We start from the raw sequence: 13,472 nt of genomic DNA, 5'->3' as shown, positions 1-13,472 counted from the left end.
ATAAAAATAACAGGGAATAATTGCAAGAGTGGAGTAATGTGCCACTATATAGATCAAGTGTTATCACTTTAATATGCCAGTATACTAATCTATCCTTGTGTAGTACATGCTTGCAGGTACTCACCCTAATTAAGTGGCAAATTACTTCTGTCTTATATAATGTGGTATCACAAGGATACTAATGGATCCTGAAAATGCAAACACACAAAAGAAAAGGGATTAACATAAAAGTATTATTACAAAGACACAGACCATCACAGGCTCACAATAGGTTAATACCAAAGATATATATGCGTGAGTCACACTGTGAGGTCTGTGCCGCCCATCTTCGCTGTGATTGGCTGGATCATGTGAATACACACCCAGCCACACAGATAAGATGCTACAGGAGTGGCTGGATACCACTCCTTACACCTTGACAAAGCGCCTTGCGGGCGCGAAACGTACGTCGGTTTTTAGTGACGTCACAGTGGTGACGTATCAGGGAGCACATGTGTGGAGTCGTGAGAAGGAATGCATCGGAGCACCGCAGTCATACAAGGTTGTATCCATCTGGAATTACATGCTAGTGGCTTACATATCTGCCTACATACCTATTCCTGTATGCGACTGCTATATACTATATACACTTACGAGGGGAGTATTGTGAAACACTAACCCCTCACATCATCTTCTATCAGTGTTGGCTCTAAAACGTACAGTATGCAGTGGTATGAGAGTGAGCTTTGTGATATTATCCCTCACAGACAAATGTCTAAGTAATATAATGAGGTTTCGTGTTACAGCTATAACAATTAGGTCACTAGCTGTTCTTTTGCATACATACAATATGTGTATTAGCCAACTATAACACTGAGAAGTGTATCAAGGTGACTCCCAGGGACTCAATGTACACAGTCACTATTAAGTGACTGTATATACCCTGAGAGGTGTGCTTTTGAGTCTTGAGGTTTTGTTGGGTATACACATGATATTTGGTGATTTACCCTCCCTGTCCCATGTCCTCCGCTACTTTATAAAGGATTGGACAGACCTTCTGTCAGATATAGATGTATAGGTCACCTCCACTCTTGCAATTACTCCCTGTTATTTTTATCCAAGACACGTTGTCTTTTTGTATATATGTTAAATTAAGGATTTTATTTATATTAGTGAGTGGCTATATAGGGATCATTCCCTAGGATTGAATACTTCTTAGCCCTTTAATGTTTATATTGAGTGCACATAGGTTTCTTTTGGTTACCCTGTTAACCCCTCTTCCTTCTCTGTTAATAGCATTAAAACAATGTCCATGTTTTTTTATGAGATGTACTACGTTGTTACAATGCTGTCCTGATAAATAAAGACTACAGTATGTTAAAATAAGTACAAAAATCCATATTTGTTCTACATAAAATACCTTTTATCCTATCTATAATCTGGTTAAGGAGAGTAATTCCCAGGCACTCCAGAATAGTTGTAATAAAAACAGATTCTTGCGATGTATTGATTATATTGTATATTGATTGTCCAACCAATCGTTTGGCTCATATTGGCCTAAGGGTCGTCATCAGGGTCAGAATAAAAGTACTATAGCACTAACTATATTCTGGAGAATGTAATGTGTCAAACCTTTACTGTATGTGCTAAAAAACTTGTATGAAAGGTAATATTTGTGCAAGCATGGAAATCGTATAAATAAATGTTTATTTACTGCATATTTCCCATTCTTGTAAGATCTTTAGTTGTATAAGAGGCTTCCCCCGAGAGTACAGAAAACCTTTTTGGTATAGTCTGTACAGGATATTCTGTACACAGCTTTTCTAGAATTAGCCTCTTTGGGGAAGTTAGGTCATCCCCATAGGAACAGCAGTGGAAATGTATGTTCAAAAGGCTTGAACGTTTTGGGGTTTTTTTTTTTTTTTTGAAACAATAAACACTTTTGTCTTGTCATCATATAAGAAAAAGAAATGGGTGTAAAACTCAAAAACTTGTCAGAGATTGCAGTGAAGTACTTGTTGATGTTCAGAGAAAGTGATTAAGCTTAAAAAGCACCTTTATTTGAAAACATGCTGTGATAGTCATAGCCCAACAGTAGAAAATATTACAGTAGAGGAAGTCACACTGGGCAGACATAGGTAGGGAGAGCATCACATGTTTGTGCCATGTTGCGTTCAGAACAGCAACGGCTTGTACTGTTTACAGCCTGAATATCCATCCTGTATCTTGCTGCAACAGGTGATCAATTATTTTCCATCTTTCTGCTTGATCAATTGCTTCACACCTATATCGGTGAAACAGAGGTTTAAATTCAATTAATGGCTTTGTCAATATGTTTGTTCCTGATTGTCTATTGATGTCCAATGATTCAGACTTTTGGTTATCTTTTAGTTTACTAACATAGCATTTTCAACATTTGTACCGGGTATTATAAATGACAGAACTTCTCACTGGTAGGTTAAGGTTCATTCTTGGGTGTTGTGGTCTTTAGGTTGCTTTGTGACGGGTCACAGACAATTATATTATTGCAGATAACACCATGGAAACAACACCACTCCACTTGAAGTTTTTCAAGGGTCTCTTCTAACTCTTCCAAAATATCTCTTCTAACTCAAGCATATATACTCTAAATAGAAGCGACCATTTTAGCTAATAAAAGATACAATATAGCCGTGCCTGTCTGCTTTTCATATAATGGACCTTTCGTTACAGTACATAACCCTTACCTACTTTGGCCCATATATAATTAACGGTAATTAATCTGGGTTCCCCTTAATGCTCATTTAATAGAACAAGCCTACTGTAAGGGTAAGCTTCACATTGTGTAGTAAGACGGGGCATTTGTGTCCTACCCCTCTTCTTCCTGTTATCCAATCTGACATGGTACTTTTAAATACTTTGGATCCCCATTAATGCCATATAGTTTATTACCATTCACTGGGATTTAATATTTTTTTCCTGTTTCACTTTGAAGTTATCAGTAACTGAAATATATGTCTTGCCGAAGGGAAGCCACTACATGTTGTCTATAATTATTTATTTACTTTTCGTTGTCAATACGAAATTACAGGAAACCAAGCGTAGAGATGTAAATGACATGTATTTCAACCCAAATTATCTGTGCTGCAAAAAATGAGTAGAATGTTCATCAAAATTATCCGCCACATTAAACCATAGCATAAACCCTAAAACGTACAGTATGTTTATATAGTTAGCGCTGAGATAGCTAATGCTATGTATAAACCACACATTTATTAGATGACCACAGATATTTTATTATATAAGTGAACAAAATGTATTATTTTCACAGTACGGCTATTCAAAAGTATATTACACTAATAATTTATATTGACTAAAAATACAATGTAAATGGAAAACAAATGTGTGTATCAATTGGATATTCAACACAACATGTTCACACATGTGTCGAACTTCCTTTCAAAGAATAACTATGCACCTAAGCACAATTACATTTGAGATTTCCATGCTTCAATTTTACTGCAAAAAAGCTACAGTATTTGCATCCCTTAGTACTGTACATCTGCCCCATAGACTTCAACCATATCATTGATTTGTCAAGTGTCACAATTGTATTCTGAAACAACAAATATTTGTAAAAGAGCAGAACCCTAGAACATGTTAGGGTTTTCATCCCCAATTGAAAGCAGTTTCCGTTGGTCCTTCCAAGTGTATCAGACATGTTCTATGAGGAAAGAAACCTTTAACCATTTTTATCAATACAAAACAATCTGGACAAGCTGTGTCATTTAAGTGATCAGATTAACCTCTTGACATGTACAGTACTACAGTCTGATGCTTGTAATTTTCTCCTTCACAATGCCACTTGATCCTAGCTGAATAGGAGCCGTCATTCTAATCTTCCATATAACCTTATTCGGTAAGGCAAGATGTCGAGAGTCTTTAGAGAAATACAGAAAGGCCATGTTTACTGCACAGGCATTTTACAAAAGGAGTTGCGTTTATATGTAATCAGACATACTATAGCCGCTGAGCGGACATGTTATAGGCAGAAAAACGATGACAGATCTTTGTATTTACAGAACAGGTCAAATCATCTTGTTGGATAGTGTATTTTTGCATAAATCAACTTTTTATATATTACACCTTTTCATCAGTTTACTAGACATGCACAGTAGAACATGTAATGATGGCTAGAGCTGCTCATTACTGTTCTTACAAAGCAAAGCCACCTGCAATCTTAAAATAGCAGGAAAAAACACCTAATTTATACAGTGGCTACCAAATGTTTACTCTTGTTTTGTCATAATGTGAGTTGGCCGACTGCATATTGTCCTCGGTCAGATGTAGCAAGTGTTATTGTACCTGCTGGGAATCAGATCCACTGCTTCAAAGACATGACTCCTTCATTACGGAAAGAAAAGTAACTATAACACAATGTTTACACTTTTCCTAGGGGCTTTAAATATATCCCTCCGCTTAAAAGGACAAACTAACACAGAAATTCCATTATGGTCGGCAAGTGGAAATAAAGGAGAACAATGGAACCAGGCCCGCATAAATATGCACCCAACCGCTTCCTTTCAGGTATGAACATGTTGGATTTTGTTATTTGGGCATACTGTTACAAATGCTGTTCAATTAAATGTTTTCCTTGGGGGAATCTATTGAAATGTTTGCTGAATGGGAAGGAAAAAGCCAGCTCGCTTTCAACTAGAGACGGGCGAAAATATTTTTTCCAGATTTGGATCCGCCTCGGATCGTCCAGATCTTTTGGTTCGTGGATTTCCGCGGATCAGTCTCAAAAAGGACGTTCTGTCCTTTTCGATCACTGACAATCCTCGTGGCAGATTATTAATACGTGGTCGGATAGTTAAAAATCCACATTCATTAAAGGGGAGAGTTCGTATTCTTACAAATCCACCTGGTTTGTATCCAATGGCTTTTTTAGTACCCATTCCACAGAAATATTTTGGTGGGGGGGAGGGCGGGATTTGGTCTAAAAAACCCGTGAAATTTCAGGAAACGGATTAGGACGGGTTTGCTCATCTCTACTTTTAACACAAAGTGGAAGAGTATTTCTTTAACATACTATGTCCTGCGTTGTGATCTATGATTTCTTTCAGGAGAGGTGCATTGTCTGCATAAATGAACATCTAATAAATATAATTTTCAAAAGTGAACATATTTGCTCTAAAAAGGAGAAATATGAACAGAAACTCACTAGTACATATGACCAGTTCAGCTATCGTGCTCTAAATGTATTTTTGTTAGCTAAATAGTTTAGTATAATATTATCTAAATTGGAATTATGTAGCATTTTGTACTCACTGGAGACATGCAACACTGTGAACACCCCTTTATAATAGCATAGAACATTTAGTATTCTACCAATTTATGTGTATGCCAGTGAGGTAAAGGTAATATAAATATACTTTTCTTATGTGTTCCTGGCAAAATACAGTACTTAGGATATAATGTGAAAACATCACAAATTTGAATATATTACAAATGGCATGATTTTCACGAATTTCACATATATGAAATAATATATTCCAATCGCCCCCCTACCTCAATGAGCTTAACATTTAAACACCATCATAAAAGACAAATGAAGACCATTGGATTTCATATGAGGATGTGATAATGGGCTTCAAAACTAATCAGGGAAGCTGGTGATGTCCAACTGAGTCTTAGCACAACGAAGCTGCAATGGGATGTATCCAATAAAATGATTTATTTTTCATTTAAAAGTCTGATGTAGTTGTATCACACAGAGTGTTATATGGTTTAATCCCCTTGAATGAGAGTTTTAGCATCAACATTTATATAATATGACGAGCCATCTTATTCTGCTAGCACAAAGGAATTACTGTAAATGTATAGTGTGTGTGTGTGTGTGTGTGTGTGTGTCACATTAGTACCAGTATGTGGGATGTGGGTATGTCTTTATTTATATAAAACCCATAGTGTACTCAGAGCTTTACAAAGATACAATACAGTACTGTGAATTACAAAAATACAATAAGTGCAGAAAGTTGGGAAATCCCTGTCTTGGAGAGCTTACAATCTATTGGAACAAAACAGGTTGTGCAACTGCATACATTTAAAAAAAGTTGAGTTTCAGTTATTAATTCCCTTATCTTTCTTTCATTTGATCATATTTAAGTGTGACATTCTCCACAATTTTCCTGTTTTTGACTAAATAATGTGAATATTTTTGAGATATGTATATATACTTATGTATACACACACACACATATATATATATTTATTTAAACTTCAAGATGCTTGCCCAGAATATATTAGCAATATACTGCACCGTACTTATATAAAAGTAAGACATAACAAAACAACACACACAATAAAAGTATATTAGCTCCCTGACAAGGTATGTGAGGGGTTCCATCCATGTACCATTCCAATAAACTAAAAAGGCTGTCATCCTAACAGCGAGTCAATGAACCCGAACAAAGAAGCAATATATCTCCCGGGAATAAGAAAACAAACTTTGAAAAACATAGAATTGGACAGAAGATAAGAATCCCCGGCTCACTTTGTCTGCCCATTTTCCTATCTTCCGTAAAAGCTCAGACCCTACTAGATCCTGGGCTTTTTTGTATATTTAAGATAGCCATGTGTGTATCACAAGCATTTTTTTTATACCGTCACTACAGTATATTAACCTTTACCACGTGTTGGAAGGTTTCTCCATGAATCCTTCCCCCGAGCCCTGAAGAAGTGCAGGACTTTCTCACATGTTTATTGAGCCCACCTACTCCGGCGTCAGAGCATGACCTCTCTTTCTCTGGAATATGATTCCCTCTTGTACCTTGTTGAAACCCTATTATACTGTATTGAAGAGTTTCAATCATTCATCCCCGCTCTCCCTTCCAAGCTGTCCATGTTCACAAAGAGGTTATTTTCCATGGGACCGTCTGTGTAAGGAAAGAAAAAAACGCTAATATTTTTTTAGGGTAATTTGCTGCTAAATGCAATATTTTGATACCCCATTCATTTCAGCTCCGGGGTCCTTTTGCTTCTGAAGATACTTACCACTGTAGGTGTGCTGGTAGCTCCCCCGCTCGGCTAACAGGGTTCATGTAATGGCGGAGTTTTAAAGCCCCCACACTTTGCGGGCCAATAAGAAGCTGTGACGTCATCAGCTTTGGCTTCCTATTAGGTCGCGTGATGCAGGAGCTTTGACTTTGCAGAGATACTGTCAAAGTAGCCCCTTAGGAGGTCTGTATCTCATGAATCAGGGGTTCCGTAGCTGAAATTAATGGGGTTCAGCCCCGGAGACCCCCTTGCTTCAATCCTCTGTTAAAAAAAAAAACAGTAAGAAAAGCAAAAAGCGCATGCAATGCTGGTTTAATAAAACTACATACAACAAGTAGGAGAAATCAATGTAAACTTCACACTCATCATGTTTGTAAAACCGCGAGTAGCTTAAATCTATGAAAATATTTGCCAATCCGGAAGTAGTGTTGTTTGCCTGAATGCATTTACCGAGGTTCTGAAAGCTCTTTCATCACTGACTTGTTAATCATCATCATACATAAAACATGTAAATATGTTCCCCCCTGGCTTTAAAGAGCTGGCAGGCCAGCACGCCTGGTTAGCTTGCTGGAAGTGATTATCCTTTGTTCTGGGAAACAACATGTAACGCATCCAACACACATAGACCTCTCTAAAAAAAAATCTTCCCTAAGGTTTGAAGTAAAAGACTAATACACACAGAAGGGAGAATGCATGACTTGTTTCAAGCATTGATTTGTTTGTTTTTAGATTTTAGAAATTATGACCCCAAAAAAAAAAACATTTTGATCAGGGCATTTGACACACTGAGATTTACTTCTTAAATAATGTACGTCTAGAAATCCGTAGAAACCATAGTGTTGTAACCCGCAGAAGAAACCTAATGATCATTCTGCAGGTGGCAATTAATTGCCCTGGAGGGACAAAATAAATATAGCACACAACAGTTTCCTTGCCAGCGGCGTTAGTAAAAAAAAATCTTTCACATAACACAATGTATCAGATACCCATCAAAATAATGTGTTCACATAGGGTCATAACAGAATATGCATTATATAGACAACATTATTCAAACCCTTTGATGCTAGAGGCACAAGTAACACTACGGACCATACAGTATTTAGTTTTTCAGTTTGAAGCTGTAAGACACAGAATGGTCCATTCATGTGACTAATCTACAGTATACAGTAAGGTGCCTTACAGTTTAGTACAGCTGGTAATACTAGTTCTGTGTGTTACGTTTTGCTGGCCCCTCTGGCTCTTAGGTGATTGTGGTCTAAAGCAGGGGTGGTTAATTCCAGTCCTCAATGCTCACCAACAGTTGTTGTTGACTGAGTCACTGATTGTGCTGAAGCAGGGGTATCCTAAAATACTGATGTGTTGGCCACCCCTGGTCTAAAGTGTGTTGTTGCAAATAAGACACTAACACATGGAAACTCCAATTCCACTGAATGGGAGTTAGTGTGCATTAGAGCCCGATTGGCACTAACACACTCTGAGCATAACCCCCTTTGGGAGGTAGATAACGCAAAGTGAATGATGCAATACAGACACTGTGCAACGTTTCGTTTGCGAGTATCTAGAGAGGAAACAAATGTAATCAGTATGTTTCCAAACATGTAATTTGCCACTTCATAATTAAATCTACGTCCACATCACTTTCCTAATAGTTAAATGTGTGTTAGCCATTCTTGTAATTGCATTAATTGGATTTTGTTACTCTGAGTGTTAAGATTAATTAAGCCGCAATGTGGGGTATCACACTGCGATTCAGTGTAAATCACTATTTACTTGACTGTCATTTAACGCCGGATCAAGGTGGGATACCCTGCATCGCGGTTTAATGAATCCTCGTCTTTGTCTAGTAAATATTTTTCCACTCTTTTACATTTTTAGGCCTTTTAAGACTTGTGAGACTTGTCAACACATCATCACCATAAGTTAGAGACAAAATGGTTAATAAAATATTAAACCATGCAAATCTGATTTTTACGGCTTGTATACCAATACAGTCTATTATTTCATATTTAGGGGAATATGAAAACCTTTAAAAAAAACTAACTCCTACAGTGATAAAGCAGCATGGATCTCTTGCTGAAAAAGGTGGTAATGTCTCATGCAGCAGAAGGCTTAGATCAGTATCTGGGATTTCTGCTATTGTATGGAGGGAATGTTAAAGCATTTTGCCTGAAATAAGAAGACAAAATGTTGCTATTTTATTGCATAAATACACTTCTGAACAGAGTCATTGTCATTGCAGTGTGAAATGATGCCTCTTCGTGTTTAATTCCATGCTCAATTTTACATTCCCTTGTATTTCGTTAATGTTGTGGGCCCCAGGTGTTAGCTGCATGATTCTATTGCAGTGCATGTTATCATTAAATCAGCAGAGTTGTCTATTCATTCTCTGTGCATGCAGAATTACCTTTTGGGCATAATAACAGTGTTCAATGCATCATGGATCCCTTGTTAACGAGCACTCGTGTGTAAACATCAGGTTGTGGCATGAGTGGTTTCCAAACGTCTGTATACACTAAATTTATAACAAAAATAACTGTCGTGTTGGTCCATTAGAAGGTAACACAACTTATGGTGAATCTACACTTCTCCAAAACCAATATGGCTAGTAGAATTTTAGACTATTTACAAACATTTACAGTGAAACATTCAAAAGCTATTTGTGAACACTTGTCTTACTTAATTGTAATAATGTAAATGTCTCTTTCTTACAAGTATACAAGAGGCACTGTTGCTTTTTAGTCCCGTATTGTAAACTTGATCCTATTCATTAATTTTAATGCATTAATATTTCTTTCTATAATGATTTAGTGTGGATTTAACTTACAAAAACCTTTTCCATTCTATTGCAGTTAATTTTTGAAGGGGTTCGAGGTCCTGGCATTGAAGGAGACATTGCCATAGACGACATATCCATCGTGGAGGGAGAATGTATGAAAGCAGATCAGCCCGCTACGAGTACGTAGCTAGATTTATTTTGGTGCATACAATTGGTACAGGTGAAGTACTGGTAAACATTACATGAAATCCCAGCAAATGCTAACATGTGATACAGTATGTACAGTAGGATAATAATGATCTATTAAGCATCAAAATTACTTAAAAAAATAACATATAATATTTGACAAGTGTGTTTAATTGGTAAGAAAAATACATGTAGACACGTTTTACTTGATCAAGTGAATTAAAATAATCAGAACACACATTTATGGTATTAGCTGCTCATGAACTGACAATCAAATCTTGTTTTCTCTATGGCCAACTCAGTATTATTTAAAATACTATTTCTGTAAATGTGTACTAGCTTTTTTACTATTAATATTGTTAGAGCCTGAATGAACACAACAATAGGAATACATTAAAATAGGCATGTTGATAATAAAGTGGATTATTTGAAACTAATATGTTTTCACTACATACAGAAGCACATGTCTGCCTTGGTATATGTATTCATCTCTAGCACGTAAAACCTTAGTTCTATTTGCATGGGTCAAAAACATTTTTCTCTTACAAAGTAGAGTTTTTCTTTTCCGTTTTAATGGTATACTACATAATTATATGAAATCTTTTTTTACAGAGACTTACAGTATATTGTGTATTTTAGAAGAATCCCATTTAATTCTGCCTCAATTGTTTAGAATCACTGAAGTATTCTTAGCTCATTCCCATATTATACATTAAAGTCAAACATATCGGACAAGGTCTTCCCTGCCTGAATGTTTTTCACTTTATTTTATTTTTTTACCAATTTAAAGAAGCATTCATTAATCAAACAGCCTTATTCACTTTGTTTGATATAATATGTTATCTTCTGCAGTACAGACTAACTAACTAATTTGGCAACATTATGAGTCCTTTGTGGCTTGGCAAAACGTTTCTCAGCTAAACGAATTTGGGGGAAAACTCTTATAAATTTACGAATGCATTTTGGACAGTTTTGCACATCTCTAACCCTGGTGTAGCCACAGAACTGGAAAAGAACAGTATGTCTAGTTATCAACTTCCAGGACGGCAAGTTTGAAATCCCCAGGGGTGGCTAAGTCCAGTCCTCAAGGGCCACCAAGAGGTTAGGTTTTCTGGATATCCCTGCTTCAGCACAGGTGGCTCAATCAGTGACTCAGTCAACGAAAACTGTTGGTGGGCATAAGTCGTTACTGATTGAGCCACCAGTGCTGAAGCAGGGATATCCTAAAAACATGACCTGTTGGTGGCCCTTGAGGACTGGAGTTGGCCGTCCCTGCACTATCCAATACCCTTTGTGGTCAACTGCAGCTGGTACCAAAATGAGCCTCCCCCAATTTGGATCACAATGAACTCCGAGAATTCTGCATTCTGTTTTGCTCTAATAATTACCCTGCATTTATGTCCATGGTGTTATAATGTTACATTACTGTACGTTGTGTGCTTCACGGTTTATTTCTCTTTCTTTTAGCTCCACCGTCTGGTGTTATTGGGACATTAGTACATATATGGCTGTATCCAGTTCTCCTTTTCCTCTCGGTTTTAAGTCATCAAAGGTGACCATATCCTGGCAGAGGCTACAAAAGATTCACTAGGCACTGGTCTGAAGAAAGAGTCTTTGTAAACGGACATCTGAAAAACAAACTACCAAAGATTCCTCCACTAAAGCACTGGGAATTAATGGAATACGGAATATAAATTATTACAAACCACACATGGCCTGCAAAATGAAGAGACCTGCAAGTGCTTCTGTGGCTAAAATGAATACAATATTATCTGATTAATCTCTTAAAAAAGGGAGTTCTGAAAATCCTTGTCAAAGCACAAAGTCATGGCTGGTTTTGTTTAAAAATGAATAGTTTGCTTGTCACCATGGACACCTAATGGCCTGCCAACCTAAACCTCACAGTAAACAGGGTACAGGAAGATCTGGCATTTGTTTTCAATCCAAGAAGGTTTTTAGTACGGAATACATAAAAGTAAGCCCCTGCCACCATTCATAGGAAATATTCCAAATACAAACCTGCTTAGAAGATGTTTCATTTTATCATAGCTTTGCTCATTAATGGTATGCTATATCTTTTTGCATGTAGTTGTCTCCGGGAAACGCTGTCCATTCTTACAAGCTAGAAGTACATCACCTTTTTGGGGATTTTGCTTGGGGGCACCCAGACCAAGTCATCAGTTTTAATAAAGAAACCAAACCACCACCTTTTATAAATTGCCAGGAAACCAAGTGCCTTCAATTAAACAAGCCTGAAAATGTTAAATAAAGAAGCTTGCACTGCTGTGAGTTGTTTGTGGGGAGGGGAAAAAAAAACAGTTTTATAAGCAAACTACAACCCTAGCGTACAAACCACCGGCCAGATAAGAAATCTGCTATTGGAAGACGATGATCCAATGTTTCTGCATAAGCTCTCTGAACACGTTTTTCGTTGTTACACCTTTTTAAACAGCCATGGCCTTCTAGCTTATTATCTGTTTGACAATATCTTATATCTTAACCTGAAAATTGGAAGAAGCACCTTTTCAGATTACCGAAATGACACAAGTTGTTTAAAAAGTCGTCGGAGAACTTTCAGACTGTTTTTGTGAAATGGAAAAGTGATTTCGTACTCTTATCTACATTGGGAATGAAATCAGCGTGATCTTAAGAAGACGATGTTATGAGTGTCAGAGACCATGGTGCATAGGGTCTCTACAGCAACACTGGGCCTGTGAGATAGGCTGCATTTAAAATGTGAGGGTTTTATGCCTCTGCCTACTAATCAGACACTGCACAGATTGTGACATGTTATTTTATTATTTCGGCAAGTTTGAAAAGAGAACAATTTTACAAAAAAACCTGTAAAAATGACTGAGCTACCTGATTAAATACCATACCGTAACCAGCCACTTTTTTCAATGCATTGTACATGTCCCTTATACTGTTGGCTATAAAAGAAAAATATATTATTGAATACCTTTATTTCTTTAAATTATTTAAGCATTTAACTTCATTTAAAAAAAAAATACTTTTATCTACAGAAGAATATTCTTTTATGTTCTCTAAAACATCTTATGGTTACAAAAATGTTATGCAAGTAATTGGGCTACAAATAAAAGAAAAAGTCTATAACATTGTGGATATTGATTTGAAGAAACAAAGCACAAGAAGAAGTGGTGATATTTTTTTTTTTTTTATTCTGTAGAAATGTTTGTGCAGAATCAGTCATTCAACTGAAAAAAAAAAAGATACTTTTACAGTTATGTTCAATAAAACCTCTTTCCAGGTAAGGTATGATAAGTGGTCTATTTGTTATTTTTGTCTCAAAATGCTGTTTAATATTGAATTCTTATCTAATCAAAATAGCAAATGTGCTTTTTTTTCTTGGGAAACGGACAACTATTATGGTTTCGTCTTACAGTTGTCAGAGTTAATACAAATTTGATTCTTTAGGAATTAGTCATTTTTGTAACATGTAGGCCCATATTTACGAAGTGGGGCAATGCTGTAT

The 13,472-nt window shown here is 36.6% G+C and overlaps 1 protein-coding gene across 3 annotated transcripts in view; it reads left to right on the top strand.

The window, feature by feature from the left end:
• The window catches only part of MDGA2 (MAM domain containing glycosylphosphatidylinositol anchor 2), a 648,696-nt gene extending 635,455 nt beyond the window's left edge, over nt 1-13,241 (top strand). For 2 of the 3 annotated variants that reach the window (XM_075614384.1, XM_075614382.1), the window contains exons 15-17: nt 4,415-4,545; nt 9,867-9,972; nt 11,447-13,240. In XM_075614384.1, coding sequence (XP_075470499.1) covers nt 4,415-4,545; nt 9,867-9,972; nt 11,447-11,535 — 326 coding nt within the window. In that variant the 3' untranslated portion in view covers nt 11,536-13,240. Of the gene's footprint in view, nt 1-4,414; nt 4,546-9,866; nt 9,973-11,446 lie in introns of all 3 variants that reach the window. The other variant, XM_075614385.1, reaches the window with a different exon arrangement.
• Nucleotides 13,242-13,472: the final 231 nt, after the last annotated feature.

This window comes from Ascaphus truei, chromosome 9 (assembly GCF_040206685.1).
Source record: "Ascaphus truei isolate aAscTru1 chromosome 9, aAscTru1.hap1, whole genome shotgun sequence".
Lineage (NCBI taxonomy): Eukaryota > Metazoa > Chordata > Amphibia > Anura > Ascaphidae > Ascaphus > Ascaphus truei.
Note: the sequence above shows the minus strand (reverse complement) of the source record. Positions and strands in the feature narration are given on the sequence as shown.